At 35.4% G+C, this 27,544-nt stretch overlaps 2 protein-coding genes across 3 annotated transcripts in view; both read right to left on the bottom strand.

Annotated features, from left to right (window-relative positions):
- Window positions 1-1,907: 1,907 nt before the first annotated feature.
- Window positions 1,908-10,164, bottom strand: LOC105331403 (coiled-coil domain-containing protein 24). Of its 2 annotated transcripts, none has more exons than XM_011433566.4 (9): window positions 10,028-10,164; window positions 9,462-9,654; window positions 9,198-9,355; window positions 8,668-8,735; window positions 7,751-7,844; window positions 3,892-3,984; window positions 3,600-3,727; window positions 2,901-3,000; window positions 1,908-2,788 (listed from the first exon to the last, which is right to left on the bottom strand). In XM_011433566.4, the coding sequence occupies exons 2-9, from the start codon at window positions 9,609-9,611 to the stop codon at window positions 2,407-2,409; spliced, it is 1,173 nt and encodes a 390-aa protein (XP_011431868.3). In that variant the 5' UTR covers window positions 9,612-9,654; window positions 10,028-10,164; the 3' UTR covers window positions 1,908-2,406. The 2 variants fall into 2 exon arrangements, with proteins under 2 accessions (XP_011431868.3, XP_011431869.3); XM_011433567.4 differs by lacking the exon at window positions 10,028-10,164 and adding an exon at window positions 9,836-9,955.
- A 4,588-nt stretch (window positions 10,165-14,752) lies between these two features.
- LOC105331404 (mitogen-activated protein kinase kinase kinase 1) overlaps window positions 14,753-27,544 on the bottom strand; it is a gene marked incomplete in the record, with an annotated part of 17,930 nt that continues 5,138 nt past the window's right edge. The window contains 16 exon segments of the mRNA XM_066089354.1: window positions 14,753-16,949; window positions 17,196-17,327; window positions 17,469-17,611; window positions 17,982-18,113; window positions 19,714-19,876; window positions 20,508-20,666; window positions 21,468-21,631; window positions 21,764-23,278; window positions 23,613-23,698; window positions 23,801-23,922; window positions 24,109-24,351; window positions 24,607-24,767; window positions 25,945-26,046; window positions 26,491-26,612; window positions 26,953-27,095; window positions 27,431-27,539. Coding sequence (XP_065945426.1) covers window positions 16,779-16,949; window positions 17,196-17,327; window positions 17,469-17,611; window positions 17,982-18,113; window positions 19,714-19,876; window positions 20,508-20,666; window positions 21,468-21,631; window positions 21,764-23,278; window positions 23,613-23,698; window positions 23,801-23,922; window positions 24,109-24,351; window positions 24,607-24,767; window positions 25,945-26,046; window positions 26,491-26,612; window positions 26,953-27,095; window positions 27,431-27,539 — 3,667 coding nt within the window.

Raw genomic sequence — 27,544 nt, 5'->3', positions numbered from 1 at the left:
CCCATCTGGGGCCTCAGTATTGGTCTGGGGGTCTTGGGGCCCCAGTATTAGTCCGGGGGTCACGATTTTACCAATTTAGAATCTACAATAGCCAATGATTCTTGCATAGTAATCTCACAAACTGTTGCACTGTAGTTCTTGAGAAGAAGATTTTTAAACATGTTCCCTATATATTTCTATGTTAATTTTGAACCCCTTCTTGGGCCCCAATATTAGTCTGGGGGTCACGGCTTCCACAATTAAGAAACTTTACAATTTGAGAATGCTTGCATAGTAATCTCACAAATTTAAGCATTGTAGTTCTCCTCCATAAGATTTTTAAACATGTTCCCTCCTATCTTTCTATGTGAAACATTGAACCCCTTCTCCTGGGGCCCCAGTATTAGATCGCTTCTATATTTTAAAGTTTTCACTATTTGAGGATCCAAGTAAAGTAATCTCACAAAGTATGACATTGTAGTTCTCGAAAAGATTTTTTTAATCATGTTTCCTATATATTTCTATGTTAAACTTTGAACCCCTCTTGATGCCCCAGTAAAAGTCCGAGGGTCATGATTTTAACACTTTAGAATCTACAATTGCCAATGTATGCATAGTGATATCCCAAACTGTTGCATTGTAATTCTTAAGAAGAAGATTTTTAAATTTTTTTTATATATGTTAAACTTTGAACCCCGCCTGGGGGCCCAGTTTATGCCCGGGGGTCACAATTTTAACAATTTTGAATCTTCACTATACATACAAGCTTATGTATAAATTTTGGCATTTCTGGTGCAGTGGTTCTTGAGGAGATGATTTTAAAACATTTATCCTATTTATTTCTATGTTAATCTTTGAACCCTGCCTGGAGACCCAGATTTAGTACGGGGGTCATAATTTTTATAATTTTGAATCTTCACTATACATACAAGCTTTTGTATAAATATTGGAATTTCTGGTGCAGTGGTTCTTGATATGAAGATTTTTAAACAATTTTCCTACATATTTCTATGTTTAAGTTGTAGCCTGGACCGCCTGGGGCCCCAGTTTTGGTCCGGGGGTCACGATTTTTACAATTTAGAATCATCACTATATATACAAGCTTTTGTGTAAATTTTGGCATTTCTGGTGCAGTGGTTCTTGAGAAGAAGGTTTTTAAACATTTGTCCAATGTATTTCCATGTTAAATTTTGAACCCCGCCTAGGGCCCCAGTTTTGGTCCGGGGGTCACGATTTTTACAATTTAGAATCTTCACTATATATACAAGCTTTTGTGTAAATATTGGCATTTCTGGTGCAGTGGTTCTTGAGAAGAAGATTTTTAAAAACATGCACCTATTTTCACTGTTTCGTAATTATCTCCCCTTTAAAAAGGGTTGTACCCTTTATTTTAACAATTTAGAATCCCCTTTTCATAAGGATGCTTTGTACCAAGTTTGGTTAAATTTGGCCCAGAGGTTTTTGAGAAGAAGTCAAAAATGTGAAAAGTTTACAGACGGACGGACAGACAGACGGACGGACGGACGGACGGACGGACGGACGGACGACGGACAACGGGTGATCAGAAAAGCTCACTTGAACCTTCGGTTCAGGTGAGCTAAAAACTAATGAAGATATGTAAACTCTGTAAGTTAACAACAAACCTAAGATCAATACTAGTACAAACATCATGCCTGCTGGATGCTAATCTTTACTACCGGTACGTACTCGGTTTAAAAGTGAGTTGGGAGGATTTTTAAAGAATACCAGTAAATGCTGATTCACTTTATAAGCAAAAGAGACCCACCCTAACAACATGTATGAGACTCAAAGAGTGTATTCAAATGATTTGATGCATGTATCCTATTGTTAAAATTTGTTAAATTAAACATTAAACTCCTGTAAATGGTTTTAATATCATTTGAACTGCACTAAAAACAAACAATATATCATTCAAAATAATTTAATATAAAGTGGCGTAAAGGGTTTCGTCATCTTGTATCATATAGATAAAAGAATGTGATACACTGTTCTGTATAGAAGGTTATTTTAGTGAGATACTAATTTTGACTTATTTTTGTTGCTAATGTCAAATTTGACAAATTAAAATAAGGTGCATGTGTCCTTGTAAAGTGGAATATAATAAAAATGCCAAAATTACATGACTTTAAATAAATGCAATACTCTATTCTCTTCTCTGAAAAATTCATAAAAGCTAACACTCACCAAAATAACCCCCTAAGTTGTAAAAAGAGAAACCATTGACACGTATCCATAAATCAAAATGGATGGCGGAACATCATGCATTATAATACTGACAAATCATTCATCTAACATAAATCCTAAATGAACAGTATAGCATAAAACTGCTATATTTGTAGAAGTAACGTTTGGTAATAAAGCACAGCAAGTGATTACGAGCATTCAAAACATCAAGTATCTTTGTGACTAGGAGGAATCTCTACAGTTCCGGACCATTCTCCGGAACCTATCCGCTGAGGAAGGTCGGACAGGCTTGTCTGAACTTGGGGGAGTTACAATGTGTGGTGAGGCAGCCATCACACTAGAGTTCTTGGTAGGTGGTGTCACTTTCACCATCCCAACTAATCCCTGCTTATTCATGTCTCCATGTGGGCCACTCAACTTGTCTGTTATTTGGACACTTAAGTCATGTGACACTTTCATAGGTCTAATCTTGGGGGTAGTGGTCTCGCGTGAATTGTCTGTTTTTGTTCCAGTCGGGCTGTTTGCTCTTCCTGGAGGACTAGATCCTGACATGGGACTCGTGTTCTTTATCCTAAAGGAAGACACTTGTGGGGAGGGAAGTTTCCTGTAATCACCAAGACAGTGTTTTAAAGCATCTTCATTGATAATGAAGAATAAAAATCATTCATCCAACAATGTGTGATATTGTTACAAACTCAAGGCAGAAATGTACTCACTTGATGGAGTTCACTGGAGAAGGTCTCATAACCGCAGGTTGTGGAACCACACTGTTTGACAACATCTCCTTTTCCATTTTTGATCTTTCAACCTGCAACTCTGAAATAAATTTGTGCATATTTTTTAAACAATCTGCTAAATGCCCAGTAGTGGAGAGAATTTTTACATAATTACCAAAATGCATTTTCACAGTATGACCAAGAGAGCTCTGCCCTCACACCAAATCCTTTGACCCAAGAATCATGAATTTCATCATTGTTATATTATCTGCTTAAAACTTGTCTGCTAAATACCCTGGAGTAATTAAAGAAAACAATTTTCCAATGTTGCAACAATTTTTAAAGAGAGTGACACCATAGGCACCTGGCATTATATAATTTTCCCATAATAAAAAAAAACATACCCCCTACCTAATAATGTAAGGGCATATTTTATTATTAATAGAATCATAATGTCAGGTGCCTGTGAGTGCCACAGATGACCTTAAAATGTTGACTTATCGAGGGCCAAAATTAAATCTTATCATATATAGTCTTTTGGCATTTTTTGTCTGGATTAAAATTGTGAAATACTTATAATTGATAAAACCACTCCACAGAATGTTACATAAATATGATAACTTTTCAGATGCTGAATTTCTAGAGAATTGCAATTCCAACAGGCTGATTATCTATCAGGATGTATTTGGGGGTAGTTACCGGCAATGGTCGGCTCCCGGGAATAGGTACCCTGTGTCTCAGCCCTGTACATTGCCTCCTCATCCAAACATTCATACAGAAATTGAATGTCTCTAAGAAGAGTGCTGATTTCATCCTCTAAATACTCCCTGTCAAAATTTTTCTTATATTTTATGATAAATCATTAATTAAAATCAATCACAAAAATTATCTGATAATAATTTGTTAACTTCACTCAGACAAAAGTTAAGATTATAAGATTTGCAAGTAGTTCTAAACAATGCATTTTTGTGCCATGATTTTTTACACATACTTGAGATGTTGAACAACTTCATCAAACTTGAGGTAATTAAGTTTGTCGGTCATGGATTCGATTTCTTCACTGAGAGTTGAGGCAGCAGATGCTCTATTACAAAAGAAAAATATATACAAGTGAAAAGCTGTCAATGTGACAGCAAACCGGGTTTTCATTTATGTGAACTGTATCCATAATCCATGTCAACCTGTATCCAGTGAAATGGAGTACCCTATATGCAATATTTTGCCAAAAAATGACTAAGTTCAAAAGCTGGTATATTTTCCATAAATTATTGGAAATCAAAATCCTAGCAATATTGCACACCTCTGATATAAGTACCGGTACAATTGATCTGCAAAAGGACAACTTTCTATCTTGAGAACTGTAGGAGGAGTTATCCGTACAATGAGGGTACCCTACAGTACAGGCAACGCGGATCCCGTATTGGCCCGCGTTACCGTCACGGTATTTTTATCGTTCCCGCGATACACCATCGCGGTTTTTGATCGCGGTATGGATTGCGACCGTGATGACACCGCGACGGTGTGATTTACCGTTATTCCTGCTGCTGCTTGTTGTTGTTACTTTACCTGTACTGTACATTACAGGCAATGCAGGTCGCGTAAATCCACGTCAAATATGCGACTTCAGATTTAAGCATAACAGCTGCATTGTAAATAAATTGTGGTCCATATTATTATAAAATTAATAAATTATATTTATGAAATAGAATTTTATGACATCGGAAACTACATTCGAATTACAACATAAAATGATTATTATGCTGTTTAATTTTGTGATGTGTAAATAAGAACACATCTCTTTGTATTTGACGTGCTTATTTCAGTTATTATTTCTATTAGTTGATAATCCTGTTTTTATAACAATCTTAAAATTAAATATTTTCATAAGATGAACTCGTATCAATGCAGAGCAATTTCATCTTCTCATTTTATTAGTTTACACGCATAGCGCCGTAAACTGTCAATACATGACTTGTGTATGTTTTAAATTGAGAAATGAACAAATTTTGGGAATCAACTAAGAGATCTATTTTTCCAATCAATAATAAAATTATCATTCATATATAAAGTTGGTGCTGCGTTAAAGCACATTGAATCATAACGTGTATCAGTATACGTTTCCTGTGTATACATATAAAGTTTAAGTCACGATCATTTTCTGTGTATACATGTAGTGATTAACAAACTCAGGGTAGAAAACGACATGCCCTTGAGGGTTTTCACACCTATTCACTACAAAAGAAAAAGTCTATATCGCGTACGGCTTCGTCTAATCGCACAAGAGAGAGAGAGAGAGAGAGAGAGAAAGAGAGAGAGAGAGAGAGACGTTTAGGCGTAATTTAACGTACACTTATGTGAAATATACTAATATCCAATACTAAATATTCATAAAATTAGTATTCATAAAAGAATATGGTACACTGTGATTGAATCCATCATGCAATTTCAGATTTGAGTCCACGTGCTGCACCTGTCAATCAAATCAACCCGCTAGCTCTACCACGTGTTTCCTCCATGATAAAGTTTCGTTCTATTAGTTTCATTTTTAATAAAGAAAAAAAAAAGAAGTATGTTCAACAGTTAAGTTTTTTTTTACAATGTTCGTGATGCATGATATACTGTGTTTGGAAAGTTTAATTCGTTGTGTTTTTTCTCTATCTCTCGTTTAATTTATAATGGAGGTTTTTTGCGGGAAGGAACATCTTCAACACGTTTAGCGGTTAAAGAACGCAGTAAAATAAATCAATTAATTGATATAACTATTAGTAAAATTGTTTGATATGCATGTAGAATTCTTCTTGGTCAATCGTTACACTGATTATCTACCTGCCTCATTCCTGTGTATTCTGTGCGTTCAAGCGTAGAGTGATTTCCTGTCAGTGCGACGGTTTCACACCTTTGTGTAAAACAATTGGGACTGAAGTCAAATAATGTTAACTTCGACAGTCTTAAAGCGGTTGGGGGGGGGGGGGGGGGGGAGGAGGATAAGGTTACGATAATGGGATACGGATTTACATATTTGTAGTAGCTTTATATTCAATATGATTACATGTACATGCCCACATAAAATGATATCAATACATTTACTGAAATGTTTAAATGTTTTTTTATTGGCATGAAATGCAAAACTTTCAAAACATGTTCTTAATTTCTTTGAAATGTGTAAGAACATAAGAACAGTTTAACAACATTTCCTTCTCAAAATTTTTTATCTAGTTATTCTGTTAAGAGAGAGAGAGAGGGGGGGGGGGGGGCTCGGTCGCGAGCGAACGCTAACTTCCGTCACGGCGGGTAGCTGGTACACCATCACGACACCATGACATGGGATACCCACAATATCTTTCGATTACATAATTTTATGCAACTCTGGGTATCTCTAAGGCTCCTTACTCTCTCAGTCAGACTGACTCTATAAGAACACACGGCTTCGCACTTAAAGATTGTCGTCGCAAACGTAACGCACTTGAAAGTGGGAATCCTCGCGCAGTGACAAACGACGAGCCATACATGTACCTAAAGAAACGCAACACAAATTCAATAAAACGTGAATTCACAAAAAATGTTCTTTACACGTAAAAGACCTTGTAAGAAATGAACGGAACATGCTAAAAATACCGGGTTGGTAATTTTATAGGAAGCCCTAATTTTTAAACATTTGCTCATCATTAGTTGACACGCATGGACTTCAAAACAAACAATACAAATGTAGGCGGACCAATTAATTGTTAAGAAAACACAATCACACTGCGTACACATTTATAATTTTATTGGCAATTAAAATCATTTCATGATAATTTTTAATTTAACGACCTTCTTAAAATATGATAATGGATTCGAAAATATTTTATTTGCAATTGCTGCACAAGTATTAAATTAAATACTTTTATAATTTTTTTAATAGCTATGAAATAAGAAAAATAGTAAAAAAGACTCCAAGTATTTCGATTATAATCACTGTCAAAATCGGGTTAAATATCGTCATTAAATATAAAGAAACATTCAATTTATTTGTCATTCGGGGAGATAACTCCCGCTTGTATACGATACTTTTCCATCGATAATTTTACCGTGGCGGGGACAGGTAGATGATGAGTTTACCGTGATGGGAACGCGGTATACCTGTCTCACCTGGCCGATCACCTCGATGTGTTTATACCGTGACGGGGCGCGGGAAACACGGGATCCGCGTTGCCTGTACTGTATATGCAATATTTTGCCAAAAAATGACTAAGTTCAAAAGCTGGTATTTTTTTCATAAATTATCAGAAATCAAAATTCTAGCAATATGCACACCTTTAATATAAGTACAATTGATCTGCAAAAGAACAACTTCCTATCTTGAGAAATGTTGGAGGAGTTATCCGTACAATGAGGGTACCCTTTTGGCAGCCGCCCGCCCGCCATTTTCACCATTTTAATAACCGGATTTTTCCGTTGGAAAACCCAGTTAAAAAGGGTTCTTATGTAGATTTAAAAAGGATAGATGCATTGAATAAAACTGTCTTTCTCTTGTCCTATCATTGGCTAGTAATGGTATAGATGGAAACTTAATACCCTCTTCCTTCATTATATGATGTTCAGAAATATTCTTAATATACTTAACATAACAAAATAAATCATTCAGAATTATTGTACTTAGCTTGCTATTATTTTTCATCTCAAGAGTGCAGCATATTGAAGATTTGTACTGATATACAGATTATTAACATAAGTTTCAATTTTTTGAGAAATGTTGTGAGGTTAATTAAACTACATTGATTCATACTGTTATTTGCACATTCAATGTAATAATTCATCACCAGGATTTACAGAACTAAAATTTATATTAGCTGACATATTTTCCAGATTACCTATCACTGCCTGTAGGGGTACAAATCATAGGAGTGTCCCTTCCTTCTCTAGACATGGCGGTGGAGGGTCGGGAACCCCGAGCTGTGCCAGGCCCTAAATCATACATACAACGTAATGTCATAATTTTTTTTTATATCATTCTTACATGGTGGAAATAGAAGCAAAATGTAATTGGATTCTGAAAGTGTAATGTTTACATCGAAATTTAAGCACAGAATTTTTTTTTTACACTATATGCATTGATACTATGTACACATTCACACTTGAACTAACTTTTGTTTCTTTTCACTTCAAGAAACAAAATCATGCATTAATCATTAAAATTCAGTGCAGTACCACTGTGTATTGTTTCCACTTTTGATTCATGTAATTATTAAACATGTAAAAACATTAGAGGGGCATGTCACTATTATTTTTCTCTCCAGTTTTATTTCTCCAATTCTTATATTTATTATGCTTAAATAACTACATATAAGGTACATGTATTTGGCAATTCAATCTGTTTAAAATCAGATCCTTTGATCCGCTCACTCAGATCGCTACACAGTGTAGCGATCTGAGTGAGCGGATCAAAGGATCTGATTTTAATCGTGTAGCGATCTGAGTGAGCGGATCAAAGGATCTGATTTTAATCGTGTAGCGATCTGAGTGAGCGGATCAAAGGATCTGATTTTAATCGTGTAGCGATCTGAGTGAGCGGATCAAAGGATCTGATTTTAATCAGATTGTTGGCAATTGCAATGGTCGGCCAAAATTTTACCCACATTTGTCAAGTTATGTGCAAGATAGAGAGCTCTCAATCCTTTGTTATGTAAAAAATTGAAATAGAAAAGTAAATACAGAAAAATTGTGACCATGTCCAATTTAATGTTTACAGCAATTAAAAAGATTTTGTTTCTTGTTTTGAATAACTCACTGCTGACATCCATGGCATAATCTAGCACAGTAGTGTTATGTCCTGTCGCTAGGATCCTCTCAGGATTACTGCATTAGACAAAAACATTCAACTGGTAAATTAAATCAATTACCGGTAATAGCAAATAAAATAGCTACAAAATTTATCAATTAAGAATTATTGGTTTATGACATGCACTGTAAACAAATGTATCAAATGTTTATCAAATGTTAGTGCCTTTCACACTGCTTCTTTTCTACTAATTTTATAATAAGTGGTATATGTACATGCGAATTATAACTGAAACAAATTCATTTAATATCTTGGCTCCAAATATGCTAATTAATGTCTTGGCTACTCTGACAGTTGAAGAAGACTGCACTTAATTTTGTGTGTAGTAACTCTAGTATATTTACAGTATGATACAGAGTTGTTCTGCATTTTATTTTTAAATTGGTTAAAGTGCTTTTAAGCATGTTCAATCATTAAAACTGAGGAAAATAAGGCTTTTAGACCCAGAGCCCAGTATCCCTTCCAGAAATGATCCTTACAGTCCTTGTAATCGGGATTTCTCTTTGACATTTTCCAGGAAGAATTGAATTTCTTGCACGAGTCTGTCTCTCAGTCCAGGAGGTTCAGGCAGCTTTTCTTTACAATTTTCATTAGTTTCATCTCGATAGTCTCTCCAAATATCCAAAAGTGTGTCAATCTATAATTCATTATGAGTAATAGTCATGACATATATATGTATATTTGCCAACGGCAGCACACATCATGGCACGCATGACAGAATTATAAATTGAATGTTATATTACCTCAGTTCTGAGTTCTAGGCTTTGATCCACTAAAGATTCTCCGAGCATCCCCTTAATCTCTTCATGTTCATGTATTGGAATGTGTTGTTCTACAATACTCCATAGGGACACTGGAGGCTCATAAGCATTCAGATCAAAATTTGGCTCCATGTATACAATTTAAGAAATATCTCCAAGTCACATCCTGAGAAGTCTGTTTACCCAAAAAATGAAGATTTTTAAACAAGGCACAAAAAGCAGTAACATTGCAAATATTTTAAAGAGACAGGTGGCATCTGTTCGATCATCACACTTATAACTGTATAATCTAGCTTCTGTTGATATTTCTATATTTAAATTCACGTTGATTGACAATAATAGAAAGTATATCATACATATAATCTTCTAATGATTCATAAATTTGTTAATCTTTGACTCATTGGAAATTTTGAGATGGTTTCCGGAATGTCTGGCCGCCATTTGTTTACAGGTCGTTCAGGACGACCGCTAGCAGACGATTGATATTTCACCTAATACATTAGTAAACAATCAAATCCATTGTACAGTTGCTTTAAAATCATACTTACAAATACATCTTTTGTTTCTATAGTCTGTATTTAACCTCTTTGTCCAGATAAATTATATGTTGTTGTCACTTATCCAATGTTCATTGCAAACGTGAAAACCGGAAACGTTTAATCATACGATTTCCGAAATGAATAAAAAGTTTAAAACAAAATGATACGTGGAAAAAAAGTTTTTAAAAAAAAATGTTATTATCCGTAGGCCAAAACTGATCGTAAATTCATTTTTTAAAAACTATAAGTATGAACTTTAGTAGGCCAACAGTAAGCTGACCATAATCATTACCTCTTGGCACATATAGCTCACATACCAGAAAGTGAATTTGCAGGTGATATCACCAAATTTAATAAAGCACTTGTAACAAAGTCCATTCAAAATAACTGTTAAAAAAATAATTACATGTATCATCTGGACCGACTGAAAAAGGGAGCAAAGACCCTGGGATCTATACTTTGGGGTGTGGGTAATAGTTTTTTGTTAATTGAGCATATTTTATTGCATAAACATAAACAAATGGTTCAAACACAAGTTCTTACAACTTCCGAGGGTGTTAGTTCTGTCCTCAAGCACCTGTGGACCACCCTGCATAAATTAGCAAGTGGTACGATGCATCAAAATAGTCAACAATTAGCTTATTCTATCAAAGATAATTTATTCAGAAAATAGCACTTAAAAAGAAAACATAAAACTGTCCAGAGCACATTAAAACATAAAAAAAGACTCGACATAAAATCACCACAACAACAAAACATCAGAAGCAGACCTAAACCTTAACCAGAAGTACATTCAAAGCTTGAAATATATATTTTTTAATTAATTACCAATTTTATCATAGCTTTAACACACATATCATGTCTAGTTTTTTACATTGTCAAGTAACAAGATAATTAGAAAAAAATACATATTTTTTAAAATTATCAATAGATTTTAAGTTTAACAACCAAATCACTATCTTAAATTCAAAACCAACCACTATAATTTTGTTGTAAAGTCTACCTTATTCTGATGTTCTAGTATGCATATTCTGAAATATTTTATTTGCATCCCAACCCAGTTACTTCTTTAAGTTTAATTAAGATAAATGGGTAATAAATTTCTGCAGTTGCAAATTATAATTATCAATAAATAACAAGATTATGAGTAACAAAAACAAAAAATTGAAAATGATTTAAAATGACTAGTATTCATATTGCTAAAAAAATATGAGATATCTTGATATCATTGGCTTTGCTTGGAATATCTGTTGATATGAATCAATCTTGATAACTTATTTTCATCCTAAAAATATTCATCGGCTGAAATGAGCTATAAAAGATCATGTTTAATTCAGATGTAAAATTCCTAAAAGCATTGAATTACATTTCCTACAAGTCATAATTAATTAGGCTCTATTGGTATTGCTATTTTTGGTAATAAACATATATTTCATGCATACCGGTAACTGAATTCTAAGATAGTATGAATATTGAATATTTCATAGTTTAAGATATAACCCAATTAAAAGTTTTCTCAATACAACATCAATTTAAATTTGTGACAAACATTTCAAAATGATAATGATATGACCATTGCTTATATGTATTCGTAAGATGTAAAACACAAAACAAAGTTTGCGCTGAGAAACCTTAAACAAGAGGCCCATGGGCCACATCGCTCACCTGAGGAACATTAGGTATGATAAAGTCAGCTTAATGGAGTCATAATACAAACAATCTGGACAATGTACAATAATACATGTAGATCCTGTATAAATAAAATCCATTTTTCCCCCTAGGAACTCGGATAGCCGATTGCTGCCAATACTTACAAGAGCAGACTTTAATCACCGCTCCTGCACATATATAGGGACTCAACGTTACGCAAGCAGGGATGACCGCACACCTACGCAACTCAACAGGTACCAACGTTAACGCAAGCAGGGATGACCGCACACTTGCGCCAACAGCTCAACCTAACGCAAGCAGGGAGTGCCGCACACTTGCGCTAGAAAGGGCAGAACACCAGCAGGGATGACCACACACTAGTGCTCCACCGCAACCACTCCCAATACAAGCAGGTATGCCCGCACACTTGTATTAATGCGATACAGGGCAGGGATGACCACACACTCTGTATCGTAGGTTAGAAAACACGGAGATTATATAGAGCAGGAATGTCCACACCCTTAATCTATCCGTACCTGTTCAAATTTAACCCCAAAAACAGTCGCTCGTCATAATGCAATAGACACTGTCCCTATATATGTGCCGGCCTAAAATAATTCATAGTATCTAAAAATTGGAAATCAAAAATAAACAAACTTATCCGGCCTAACCCAAAACTACTTATGCAAAACAACTTATATACATTGAATATTTATTATTGTATAAAAATAATCGTCACAATAATTGGTTAACAGTGGATGCATTAATTAAAATAATCAAGAATCAATAAATCAAGGGCAATAACTCAATACAGTAATACAAAAAGATTCTAATGAAAAAATAGCTGCCTGCTTCAATTTTATACAGTTCTCAAAAAGATCCTTTACAATAATTATTGTTTATATATGGGATATTTAGCTACATCAAACTCTGAACTTTTTTGTGAGGCCGAAGAATTGTCCTGGAGCCAAAGTCTTAACAATTATAAAAGAATCATCTTGCTGATTAGTTTCTGAGAAGAAGATTTTTAAAGATTTACTCTATATATTCCTATGTAAAACTTCAACACCCCCCCCCCCCAATGTGGCCTCACCCTACCCCCAGGGATCATGATTTTCACAACTTTGAATCTACACTACCTGAGGATACTTCCACACAAGTTTCAGCTTTCCTGGCTGATTAGTTTCTGAGAAGAAGATTTTTAAAGATTTACTCTATATATTCCTATGTAAAACTTCGACCCCCCATTGTGGCCCCACCCTATACCCAGGGGTCCTGATTTTCACAACTTTGAATCTACACTGCCTGAGGATGCTTCCACACAAGTTTCAGCTTTCCTGGCTGATTAGTTTCTGAGAAGAAGATTTTTAAAGATTTACTCTATATATCCCTATGTAAAATTTTAACACCAACCCCCCAATGTGGCCTCACCCTACCCCAGGGATCATGATTTTCACAACTTTGAATCTACACTACCTGAGGATGCTTCCACACAAGTTTCAGCTTTCCTGGCTGATTACCGTAGTTTCTGAGAAGAAGATTTTTAAAGATTTACTCTATATTTTCCTATGTAAAACTTCGACCCCCCATTGTGGCCCCACCCTATACCCAGGGGTCATGATTTTCACAACTTTGAATCTACACTACCTGAGGATGCTTCCATACAAGTGTCAGCTTTCCTGGCTGATTAGTTTCTGAGAAGAAGATTTTTAAAGATTTACTCTATATATTCCTATGTAAAACTTCGACCCCCCATTGTGGCCCCTCCCTACCCCCAGGGATCATGATTTTCACAACTTTGAATCTACACTACCTGAGGATGCTTCCACACAAGTTTCAGCTTTCCTGGCTGATTAGTTTCTGAGAAGAAATTTTTTTAAAGATTAACTCTATATTTTCCTATGTAAAACTTAGACCCCCCATTGTGGCCCCATCCTACCCCCAGGGGTCATGATTTTCACAACTTTGAATCTACACTACCTGAGGATGCTTCCATACAAGTTTCAGCTTTCCTGGCTGATTAGTTTCTGAGAAGAAGATTTTTAAAGATTTACTCTATATATTCCTATGTAAAACTTCGACCCCCCATTGTGGCCCCACCCTACCCCCGGGGGTCATGAATTTCACAACTTTGAATCTACACTACCTGAGGATGCTTCCACACAGGCTTCAGCTTTCCTGGCTTTCTGGTTCTTGAGAAGAAGATTTTTGAAAATTTCTCGAAATTTTTCATTAATTTCTAATTATCTCCCCTTGAAAACGGGTGTGGCCCTTAATTTTCACAACTTTGAATCCCCTTTGCCTAAGGATGATTTGTGCTAAGTTTGGTTGAAATTGGCCAAGTAGTTCTTGAGAAGATGTTGAAAATGTGAAAAGTTTACGGACGGACGGACGGACGGACAGACAGACAGACAGACGACAGACAAAAAGTGATCAGAATAGCTCACTTGAGCTTTCAGCTCAGGTGAGCTAAAAATGAAATAAAAAATTAATCGTAAAAGCTTTCAAAATTTGTTTCGTTTAGATTTTTTTTTTTAACTCAGTCAAGAAGTATACGAGTCACTACTTTGTTGACAACAGCCAAAAAATATTAGTATAATAACAGGTTATAAAAAATATTTTGATTACTCAAAGTATTGCCAAAAAAATCTTTAACTTAAAAACTTTTCTATGTTTATTTACACTTTAATACAAAGATCAAATGTAAACAATGTAGGATCAAAACCTTGGTACTTATAATGTCTACAAAAAACAATGTACATGTATAGCGACAAAGGAGCTACAGAATGAAATACATAATCTACTCTATGGTGAGAGCATATGCATCAAATCATCATTTTTTTGAGCTAAGACTTATGAGCAGAATAAAAAAGAAAGGGAAAGAAATGTACATACACACAGAACTTGAATGCAATGACTTACAGACAACATCAGTGATATGTACAATGATCACAACCCTATTATCACAAAATCCATATAATCTCCAGAACTTTTAATAATAGTCTTTAATTCATAAAGGCACTTCAAAATTTGAAATATGCTAAAAAAAAAATCTGATATTTCTTAATACTGGCTTAACTAATAAGTGCATATTTTTCAAACATTCTTAAGTAAAAGAGGTAGACATCTGAATGTTTTTTTTTTATGGAATATAAATCATTCATCAATTTTTGATTATGCATCAAAGCAGCAAGGATCTATTTCTCAGAGACAAATAGATTAATGAGGCAAGAATCGGCATGGAGACCTACCGATAGTAACGTGCAAGTTACAAGAGGAACAATGGTATAAAATTACTTGACTATATAAATAGCATTTTCTGTAAGCTGATATATTTGCAGATTCACATCCAAATTTATTTACATTATGAGACCAAGAAAAGAATCAATTTTTAAACTGAGCAAACATTACACAGCCCTGCTATCTAATTAATGTTGAGATTCATAATTCAATCAACAACAAAAAAACCCAATGGGCTAGGATGAAAAATGTACAATAGGAGTAAGTTTTCATGCTAATGTGCACTGAAAAAATGTGTCTGCATAGTAGTACATTGTAAATCAAGTATTTAGTACGGTAATAGGATTTTTTAATAAACAAAATTTCATTGTATATATATATATTATGCATGATTTTCATTGCAGAAATGTATGACCACACTATGTCTATGTCATACAAATGATGTGAAAGATCACTTAAAAAGCACCATTGAATTAAAACAGTAAACAATTTTTTTTTTACATATCCTTGTACATTATTTTATACAGTTTTAGTCCACATGTGTCAAACACACTGGATTTTATGTAAATATTAGACAAAAGCAATACTACAAATAGGTCATATATTTCTCTCTTTTGGTATATATTAATAAACAAATGCTTTCAGTCATAAAAGCAATAAAAAAGAAAAAAAAAAAAGCTTTGTAGAAACAAACTTTTGCTTTGGTAGAATATGTATACAGACTGACAGAAGAAAAGCTATTGAATCCAATATCTGTACAGAGAGCAAGCTAAGGGTATAAAATAGAAGCATGAAAAAGTAGTAACTACTGCTAACTAAATAAATAATATCACGACTACTGAGACAATTGGCATCTATGATATTAATGTGACAGTGACACCCCAGTCTAGGAGAGCTAACAGATGCAAACTAAAACCAGCTAAAGATGTTATGTTCCACAGTTAAACAAAACAAAAAAAACTGCCATCGCATATATTAAAAATTTAACATGTTCATATATTAGGGAGTAAAAATGCGCATGCATTATTCCATTGATATTTCATGCTCCATAAGCTAACTTACAATGAATAGGAGAGAAGAAAATAGAAATTAGTATCCGTCAACATAATCTAGTGATTCATTGGCACTGAATAATACTAAAGGGAGATAATACTGTTTAGTTCAACATTGAAAAAATGTCTAAATGTACATGTAAATCCAACAGAAATAACAGTAAAAGTGCAATAGTCCTGATAAAAAATTTGGGGGTCATTTTTCAGTCTTCAATACTTGTTGATAAAAATTCTGTATCATAATTTCTAGTCCTTATCAAATTAAGGGGTCATTTATCATTCTTCAATGCTTGTTGATAAAATTTCTGTATTAAAATTCATTGAATGATTTTTACATCATTTATCTATGAATCAATTAAAGAGATGACTTGATTGTTACCAATAAATATTGAGGGTTAGAACACTGTGAACCCCTTTGATAACAGTGGACAGTGAAAACTCATCTTTAAAAAACCTTATCATAGATATTTAATTACCAATCAGTGATTAGTTTTCATCATATATTCGTTGTATAGAATAACATTGCCTGTCAAATGTGAATAAATGTATTTCAAAGATACACGCACAAGAGTGGAGAGCAATATCTGAATATCATACAGTTTTTAAAGATGGACAGACCTTGAGCCATATGTCTGAGGTGGGAGGAATGTAAAAAATAATATCTCCATTGCTCCAACTGCACAAAACAATCTTAAATGTTTTCCAATCAAAATTACTTTCTCAAATATTCTGACATTTGCTGCATTGATAATGAACACGGAATTCCCCACAAGATGATGTGGCATGGCCCAAAGCTGAATGCTGGGAAATGTGGCACGTCAGCATTTACTGCTGGTGCTTGTCATGTACTGAGTAAATAGTGGATGAACCAACAGTTCCTTGGCAGTAGGCCTCTCCGTCTTCTTCTGTTCCAGGCATCTTAAAAGAATGTCTCGGATCGGTGGGGAGAGATTATCCGGAATGGGAGGAGGCTGCATAGATGTTGCAATCTGCAGAGGCAAAATGTACTTAAATGTAAATGTACTATCAAAAAGTGTACAGTGTACTATCAAAATCTATTGTTTCAGTTTAAGTTATATATTTTGGAAAAACAAAAGACGCATGAAGACATGTTATCTGGCAATTGCTGATTGATTGTTGAAGAAAAGAGGCACGGTTTCCTTAATAGTCTTTACCTTAATAGTTTTTACCTTAATAGTCTTTACCTTAATAGTCTTTACCTTAATAGTCTTTACCTTAAATATGAGTGCCAGGTGGTTTGAGATATCCTTCGCATTCCAAGGAGGTTTGGTGGTTGTCATCTCAATAATGACACACCCCACACTCCATACGTCACAAGCTCTTCCATAATTTTCTCCTCTCAAAACCTGCCATTTACATATAACAATGTGCATGCATGAAAAACAACCTCACAAAATCTTGTTATACGATTTCTTGATTTGAATTTTAGCAATTTGAGAGAGACTGAATTTCCATCACTGACAGTTGTATGGCTAATAGTCACAAACCTCTGGAGCCATGAAAGCAATGGTTCCCAGTAGCTGACCCTGGAACTCCCCAGCTCCTGTCGTCTGAGAGGCCAAACGTGCTGCCGCTCCAAAGTCACCAATTCTTAACCTTTGACCTGTACTGTCCACCAAAAGATTTGCACCTGAAAATAAATAAAAATACAAATGCATCTTTTGTGTCTTATATGAAAATTATAAAGATACATGTAAATACATAAGCAGTATACATGAACCTTTTTCTTTCTTATGTACTTATCTTACTGTGGAATCATTAAACTTCGTGGGGGCCAATTTTCGTGGATTGCTTAAATTTCACATGTTCGAGGGGACGTAATTTCGTGTATTTTCGTATACATACAAAAGGATTATGACTTTATAGCCCTAATCTATTAGTTCGTGGGGGTGTATATTCGGGGATGAGAGGTAGCCATGAATTCCATGAAAATTGAGCCACCACGAAATCTAATGATTCCACAGTATTTGAAAAAATACAGAAACAGCTTACTGAATTACCTTTTAGGTCCCTATGGAGAACATGGTTGTCATGGAGATAGGCTAGTCCTCTTAGAATCTGGAGGATGTAGCTGGTGATGACATTCTCAGAAAAAGCACCATACATTCCCAGCAAGTAGGAGATTGAACCACCTATGTGTCACAAATAAATATAGTCAAAAGCCGAAATATACAACAAGCATTTCAGAAGCATTGCATAAGCCATACAAGTACCCTTGCAGATTTATAAGAAAAAAGGCAAATAAAAAGAAATAAAGGGAAGAGTATTTTAAAACTGATATTCGATTAACTGATCAGAAGCAACTACATGTAAATTGGACATTGACCATGTTAATCATGCTTAAATCAATTTTTAAATGCATAAAAACAAAGTGTGGAAATAGAAATACAGGAGGGACATGCAGACAAACATATGAAAAGGAAACTAGAGGTACTGTGAGCAAGCTCACAAATGATACCCCCCGCTAAGAAAAAAATCATAACACGTGTATTTTAGCTATTATAGAAAATATTGGATGAATCTATTTCACTGTCCATTTTCTATAAATAACAACTGCTCTATTTTTGAAAACTGTTAATGCTAATAGGAGTAAACAAACCAATTTCTATCCTTTAATTCCATTTTATTTGAAGTTAACTGTTAATGCATGAGGACATTTGCATCCTTCCATTAACAACCATGACTTGAATCAAACGAAATCCACATGTTAAGCAGCCATTTAATATTTAAACATTTTGAATTATTGGTATACTGAGCCGATTTTTCTCCGAAATTTTTTTTCCACACATTTTTTTTTCCCCCAAAAAAATTTCATCGGGGCAGGCCATTTTCAGAGAGACAGGGATGAGAATCTAAAAATAATTTTATGTGGCCTGAGAAGAGCAAGCTCTGTGTCAAATTTTAGCTTCTAATATTTCCATTAATACAAGACATGACACAGACAGAATTTAGCATTTTTGAAACAATGACCTTGAACTTCCTCAATTGACCTTAAGGCAAGGTCATGACACACCCTTTGGTCATAATCAATCTTTGTGTGAAATAAGAACATTCAATGCTTCTCAATAAGGAAGATATGGACCGGACACGAATTTTGCACTTTTTCTGCCAGTGACCTTGCCCGAATGACCTTGGGTCAAGGTCATGACACACCCTTAGATCATGAGCAATCTTTGTGTGAACTAAGAACTTCCAATGTTCCTCCATAAGAAAGATATGGGCCGGACGTGAATTTTGCAATTTTCTTCCAGTGACCTTGACCTTGCCCAATTGACCTTGGGTCAAGGTCATGACACACCCTTAGGTCATAAGCAATCTTTGTGTGAAGTAAGATTTTCCAATGTTTCTCCATAAGAAAGATATGGGCCGGACACGAATTTTGCAATTTTTCTGCCAGTGACCTTGACCTTGGGTCAAGGTCATAACACCCTTAGGTCAGAAGCAATCTTTGTGTGAACTAAGAGCTTCCAATGTTTCTCCATAAGAAAGATATGGACTGGACACGATTGCACAGACAGACGGACGGACAGACAGACGGACGGACAAGGTGATTCCTATATACCCCCCCAAACTTTGTTTGCTGGGGGTATAAAAATACGTCTTCTTTCTTATCACTGATAACTATGCATGCCATACACTCGTAACCACCCCCACCTTCCTTCTGTTAAATAATTCTTTTCAACAAACATGACATATTTTTGTATGGTTTAAATACAATGGCAAAATTCCTACCAGGCATCCATTCCACGAACATGTTAAAGTGGCAGCCGTGCCTGGTGGCTCCCATGATCCTGACCACATTGGGGTGGTTCAGCTTGGTCATCATAATGATCTCCTCTGTGATGGTCTCCACCACAACCTCCTGCTCAGATCTTGAATTCCGACAAAAGGACACCTGAAATTGTTTTGTCCAGCCAATTAAAGAGACACGACCAACAATACATTTCTCAACACAAACCGATAGTTAAAAAAAAAATACAAACCAACTATCCAGTAATGATATCCCTGTACCAAAGTTTCATGTACCATACATACTGGTTTTAAAATCACAATTTTAAAGTTAAAGTATTTTCATTCATACATGTACACGTATCTAATGAGCTTTTAATTCATTAATGATTTCCTGGTACACAGACATATGAATTGGTAAACACGTAGAATGAGCCAAATCATGTTGATTTCATCTTGTCCCAAAGTAACGGCACTTAATGTGATTCTTGTTTGCTGGACCAGTAAATAAAACTGATATATTAAAAGAACTGAGCTAGTATAATATACTTTGGCTAGGTAGATGATACTGTAGATTCCCAATTAAACGTGAGGAATTAATTTCCGAATTGAATCACGAAAAGCAACCCTCACAGAGTTTAAAGTCTCGCTTTTATTTTTCAGACAGTTTTAAGCTATAAAATTTATAATCAAAAATTGGTGATCGCGTTTTTATATTCTGGCAATTTGATACAAAACAGCGGAATTGCAGAATTAAGTACTTGTGTAAAATAAGGAATTTACAGTAATATACATACCTGTTTGACAGCCATAATGACACCTGTTTTGACATCCCTGGCTTGGTAGCATGTACTGTATGCCCCTGTACCTAGTAAAGGGCCCTTAATCCAATGGATTCCCTCTAAGTAAAGTGAGGGACCATTCCCTCCTTTTGCATCATGAAGACGTTCTCCATTCTGTAAATAAGTTTGCTTGCTTGAAAACTTGAATTACCTTTTCCTGTAGTGCATGTATTAAATATATAAACAAACATACACTGTGAAATCATTAGAATTCGTGGTGGCTCAATTTTTGTGGCATTTGTGGGTAGCCCTCCCCCATGAATTTTCATCCTCAAGGAATACAAATTTTGATTAAGGTAGCTCACTACACCTTGAAATATTTTCTCAAATCAGCAGAAAATTACTTGATTATGATAAATATCATAATGGATAAGAAGTATTTAAGTCAAATAGGCAAAAAAATTTGCAATTTTGAATGAAAAATTACAATTTCGAAAATTTAATTCAGTAAACATGAACAAAAGCTCTAGGCGGATTCAAACTCATGATCTGCAGTTCAGAAGCCCAATACTTTAACCACTTAGCTACGATGATATACAACCGAATCAAAAGATATAAACAATTTAACAAAACATTTAAATCCCCATCTTGTGACGTATGTCTTAAAAAGTATAAGTCTAAGTGTAGTGAGGTACCTTGAGTTAGTTTTCTTACTAAAACCATGAAATAACAATAATTGGCCCCATGAATTAAAATGATTTCATAGTAATGTGGCAAAATTTTACAAGAAAAAAAGGTCAAATTACCTAAAGGAAAAAAGGAAAAATTCAGCTATAAATACGCATACTGGTACAACATGTATCATATGTACCGTACATTTGTGAAACATTGTAATAAAACAGTGAACCACATTCACATTGAAAGTTATATACGGTACATTGTAACCAGTCTACAGCTTTATAAATATCTTAATACCTCTGGTTGAATGCGAATGGTTATGACTTCCTCCCTGTCCGTTGGGGTGAGGCCAGGGATGATGGGTTTGGGAGGGTCAAGGGCTGAAACTTCCATGGCTTTGGCTAGTGCCAGGGCCTCCTCTCTCTCTACCTCCTCTTTACAGGGACAATCATCATCTTGCTCTAGAATATAATAAATGTATAATTGTATGGATCCTTATCTTCTTTCTGTACTCAATGTAACATGTTTATACATGTAATGATTACAGCTGAAGGTTTCTTAACTGTGCACACAACAACCTCAAATTCCCTTACTTTGTTTCATAAAACTCTTTATAGGTTCCTTTGGAGAGGCCACCTCTGATTTGAAAGAAACCGAATGTTCAAGACGAGTTCGACCTCTTGGTCTTACATCCAGAATTTCATCACTTGAGGTGGCTCCTTGTTCTGCTGTTGGAAACCTACCAGGATCCCTCACCTTACGACGGCAAACCCTGTCTAGCGAGTCATCAGAGGAAAGTGTACGCTCATCAGACGAAAAGCTGGTACTGCCCTGGGCCTCTGCATCGTGAGGCTCTGAAGTTACTGTATATGCAGAGGCTTCCCTCTTTGGTAAATCTAGTGACAAGGGTAATTTCTTTGGTAGGTCGAAAGATAGGAGACAGGGTTTGGGTTTATGTTTACAGCCTTCTTTGTCCTCGCAATCACACAATGTGAAGGGCTTTTCTTCAGTTGTACACGGCAGTGGCAGTGACAGTTTCTTTCGCTCTTCTGACTCACTGGCACACTTCACCACATCTGGTGGTGGTGGTAAAACTGCCTCTTCAGGGGGCAGTGTGGGAGGAGACAATATCGGGCCAACTTGTAGAATCTCATAACTGCCTTTTCTAGAAGGAGGTCTGGGTGGAATAGGGGGAGGTGTTTTAGGAGGGGGAGTCTGAAGTTTTGGAGATGGGCTTTTTCTTGCACTGTCCTGAAGCATTGACTCAGTTGTAGGGACAGCTATGACTAGTTTAGCAGGTTTGGAACACTCGAGTACTTTTTCTGTTACAATCACTATGTCATCGGGTATTTCTCCATTCACAATCTCATTTTGCTTTTTTGTATCACATTTTTCATTAGCAGTCTCATTTTCTGTTGACTCGTACTTGCATTCCTTCCGAGCCCGAATCGGGGTATTGGGAGGGACTAATGGTAAGGACCTCCCTTTATTTGAACCACTAGCTTCACTCAAACATTCTGGAGATGCTGTTACGGGAGAGTTACACCTAGGTGTCGACTCAGGTGAGGACAGGGGAGAATTCTCAGGTGTGTGATCCTGCTCATTGTTCTTATGTGTTATGCCATGATGCAATTCATGTACTAGCTTTTCAGACAAATTAAAGTCATCTGAAATTCTGGACATTCTTTTCTTCAAGGACTTCACCGATGTCTCATCTAGTACTGATAACATGTCGTGCAAATCCTCCATCATGGACTCTAAATGAATCGAAAACTTGGCCACCAACAAGAAAACTTTCCTAGCCATGCGACTGACTTTTGAATGAGAGTTTTTGACAAGCTTTATAACAAAGCAAGCAATGGTCAGCAGCCTTTCAGGGGAAGTCATAGCACCCCCTTCCGAAAATTTGGCTCCTCCCAGCACAGATTCCTCATCACCGGATTTCCCTTCTGGAGGATTCCTTGGGGATAACTCGTTTTGAAACTCCTCAAAGAATCTTTCCAAAAGGTACAGCCTTCCCAAAAGCCACTGCCACAAAACTGTTTCTGAATCAAAATCCTCTGTTGCACATCGAATCACATAATCCAAACTGTCGAAACTTTGCGCTCCTGAAAAAGAGTCTGCAATTAAATTAACCATTACATATACATAATTGTAGTTTTAATCCTAATGGGATGAAGCAAAACATATTAATGTAGAGATTTGTTTGTAAACAAACATAAATTTTATCCTGATATGAAGAGTCACACTTACTAATGCTGTGGTAGACATTAATTTACACCTCCAATGTGCTAATGCATTTTAACATTTAACTACCGGTATATACAACCTGATCAATTCATGAATGTCCTATATATAAATTAGGTTATTACTCCCTTGATAGGAAAAAACAAATTTTCATTCAACCAATGCAGGATGTTTTAATCCTCGAGCCGTGATTACCTGTGATTTGACTTCCCACACTCAGCTCCCCGCTGCTTCCTTTTGCCAGCTCCACGAGTGTAGACAAGGACAACTGACTAGTTCTTCTATGAAATAGAAAGATAAACAAAGAAGATGATCAACATTGACTCTTTTCAAATATGAAATAGTCATTTCTTTTTCACATTCACCACGAAGGATAATCAAACCTGTTGCCATCGGTGCATTTGATGATAATGGCATCAACTACGGGCTTAATGTCTGCCTCTAAGCGAGACTTTTGTTTGTCCTCTCGACATGGAATATAGGATAAAATAGTCCTTAAAGCTTTCTGAAAAAAAAAAAATTGGAGTATTTGTTTTAAGAGAATATAAAAGTTATGAGTATCCTATGGATAGACAAATTTCAAATAAAACCTTCTATAAAAGCAACATAAGACAGCTGAGAGATTGTGATTTGAGCTTTTAAATGTTCATACATTACATGATCAGCTTATACAGTAAGATTATACACTTACTAGGCAAGCTACATATACTCTGTAGACAGGATCCCCACTCATAAAGGCAAGAATTTGACAGCACACCTCCAAGGATCGATGTATGTGACTGGCTTTCTCTGGGGAGAGCATCACACCACTTTTCCCCTCCCCCATACCTTTGATTAGCACCCCTACTACCTCCTTACTCAAGTGACGAACCCCAGACTCACGAATAGACCAGTTACGGGTGAAAAAGCAAGATACCAAATCCTCGCCATAGATCTAACAACAAAAACACTCTGCTATATAATATTTATAACATTTCAGCAAGACACCAGTACCTCTCTCTCTCTCTCTCTCTCTCTCTCTCTCTCTCTCTCTCTCTCTCTCACCTACATGTACACACATTGATAATTAAGATGTTAACTGTGTCAGTATTTAAGGAAATGTAAATTAAATGAATCAACCATTGACCTTTATCATTGAAATGTAAACTGTGTCAGTATTTAAGGAAATGTAAATGAATCAACCATTTACCTTGATCCAAGGTTCTGCAAGAGCAGCATGCTCAGGAGGGATTGGTTCAGCATACGGCAGACGGTCTCTCTCTGGGGGAACAGCCTCAGAGTATGACAGAGCCCTGTCTGGGGAGGGGGCCCTAGTGTTTGGAGGTACTATTGGCAGCTGGGTGTCACCAGCTTCCTCTCTGTATAAAAGAACAATGTTCATACATTGAAAATCAAGTTGTCAACATCAGTGTTTCTCTGCTCAATGACATGGATGGGTGATAGCAAATGAGAATATTGTGGTATCATCATTGTTTGTGGGGAACCGATGTTCTTGGCTTTTGGTAGGTAACCCTTGCCCATGAATTTACATCCCCACGGACCTATATACAAGCATTTGTTTAATTTTTACAAAAATTATTTCGAACTTGCAACTAACAAAATTACGTCCCCACGAACCAGGATAATTCTGGCTACCCACGAACATTGACCCCCATGAAAAAAATTATTCCACAGTACATGAATTAATAAAAAGAAGTTTTTTAAATTGACCTGTAATTAATTGAATAAAATGGAGTAATGTAGTGTAGTAGGTAGTGTAGATAAGGGTAGTGTAGTGTAGAGTAGTGTAAGTATAAGTATAGTATTATTAGTTTGTTTTCCCTCGGACTGAAATGTCACACTTTCATTGGTTTAAACATAGCACGTGATTGCCTCATATATCTCTATATTTGCTCGGTGAGAAAAAATATTAGGCAATATGGCCGTCAGTGGCCGACGCTTCGCTTACTCATTTCGACATTTCATAGTATTTAATACATAAACCGCATGCCGTAAGTTCTTAAAGTATTTGGCGTAGTTGCCCTTTGAAATTCTTTAAAATTAGAGTAGTTGCCCTTAGAATATTGACGTCACATTGTTTTGTCTGGAGCAGAACAAAATGGCAGCGTCAAAATTTGCTCAAATCTCTGCAGAGAAAGGGAGAAAACATTTAAAATTGAATAGTAACAAAACATTGCAAGTAAAAATGGGTGAAGCAAAGGTTTTTAAAGAGTATTTGAAAGGTGAGATTGAAAATTTTGAAGAGTTTAAATGAGTTAAATTGGACGAAATGTTAGGCATCTTGAACCTGGCTTTGCGTAGATCATTGCTATTTGTGAACAAATATGTCGCTTGATAGTCCTCGGGAAAAACAAAACACTTATTAGGTTAGTTACTGACTCACTACGGAAATATATTGGGTTGATCAATCTATGAGATTGATCAACCCAATATATTTCCGTAGTGAGTCAGTAACTAACCTAATAAGTAATAATAGTATACTATAAATCAGTTTGAATTAGTTTATCATGTAAATTAAAAAGGCTACAGTTGTTGACTTGCCCTTTGATTTCAATGTCACTGCACTTCCACTTGGCTCTGCATAGAGGGCAGATAAGTGGATCATTTTGTCTCCGGCAAAGCTCAAACCCTGAAAGGGCAAAAGGAAATCATGTGATTTTAAATCCAATATCCTGTATATCCTAATTTTGTTGTTAATGAATTCTGTAGATTCCTTATTTACCAAAATACTTAATTTGGCAATTCCATCGTTTTGTTAACAAATAATGAAAATAAAAATTGAGAGTATCAAACTTTCAAATATGTATTTCCATATACCGGCAGCTAACAACTGTGCAATAAAAATGGATTTTACACTGATATTGACTCCTTACATTTAACTAGGAATTTACTATTACAGAAACCAAATGATTTAAATTTCTTATTACAATAAAAGTCTAAAATCAGACCTCTATCAGAATATAATTATATTGAACGTGTGTTCTCTTTTGAACAAAAAAAAAAAAAAAAACACTAGCAAAACTAATGGTGAAATAAATCTCATATTTCATGCGACATCAACTGTGGTACATACAGACTGATATGCAATGATGATGTAGACGATTTTGGCAGCCATTTTCACATTTCAGCAAGCTCTCCCCTTCCAGCATTTCCAGCAGACAGATGGGACAAGTATCATCATCCTCCTTAACACTTCTAAAAAAACCCACCAAAAATCAAAATCACAACTTAATGTTAATAAAAGTAAAATTATTAGTAAGTTCTGATCCAAAAGCATTGCATACATGTACTTCAAGGGAATTTTTTTTAAAAAGCAAATAAAATCTTCTTAAAAAAAAAAATTAAATAAGAAATAAAGCAATTACTTTTTTGGTTTCTTTTTAACTGCAAACTTTTTTTAAGTATCAAAGGCTTGAAAAAATTCAGGTCTGATTCAAGTATGTAATACTCCTATCAAACATAAAATATAAACAATACAGATTGAATTTGCTAGTGAAGATATGAAAGTCAAAGGAAGGAAAAACTTGTGCCTTACTCTCCGTCTGCCTCGGACTGTCCGGAAGCCATGTCTGGAGACAGCAGGTCAGAACTACTCAGTGTCTTCATTACTTTTACTTCCTTCTTCATTGAGATTCTTGATGACATTTTGTCATGGTACTCTTTAAATAAAGCCTCCACCTAAAATGTATATCCATACATTTGATATCAAGCTTATGAAAAAATAGCACAATCCAGTTCTCTTAAAGTATTCAAAATACATTTATGTACCAGTATATGAAACATTTCATCGCGAAAAGGCCAAAATAAAAATAATCTTTACTTTTTCTGACCAATTTTAAATATAATGCATCAAGCAGAGTATTTATTCTTATTGGAAATTAAAAGATTAGAAGATTTGAATAAGGAAAAGTTTTTCCCCTTTCCAAAATGTCATTTGATATGATGTGATGGTACATGAAAAACTAAACATTGTTAATTTTTTGGCTACTCCCTGTAATACTACCAGTAGTCACCTCATAATTTTTCAGCACTTTGCTCAGTAAACGAGGATCACTTTCCCTGATTTGGAAAACTCTCAACATCACAAACAACACATGGACACAGTGAGGTCCTTTGCCACAACTGCC

This window comes from Magallana gigas, chromosome 7 (genome assembly GCF_963853765.1).
Source record: "Magallana gigas chromosome 7, xbMagGiga1.1, whole genome shotgun sequence".
In the NCBI taxonomy this organism is placed as follows: Eukaryota; Metazoa; Mollusca; class Bivalvia; order Ostreida; family Ostreidae; genus Magallana; species Magallana gigas.
This window is presented reverse-complemented; position numbering and strand designations above follow the sequence as displayed.

What these genes read in the sequence shown, in the direction of transcription:
- LOC105331403 (XM_011433566.4), bottom strand. Translation starts at nt 9,611, where the DNA reads ATGGAGCCAAATTTTGATCTGAATGCTTATGAGCCTCCAGTGTCCCTA. An exon ending in CCGGGAGCCGACCATTGCCG is followed by an intron (nt 3,001 to 3,599) that starts GTAACTACCCCC and finishes AATTTATTTCAG; the next exon opens with AGTTGCAGGTTGAAAGATCA. An exon ending in TCTCCAGTGAACTCCATCAA is followed by an intron (nt 2,789 to 2,900) that starts GTGAGTACATTT and finishes TGGTGATTACAG; the next exon opens with GAAACTTCCCTCCCCACAAG.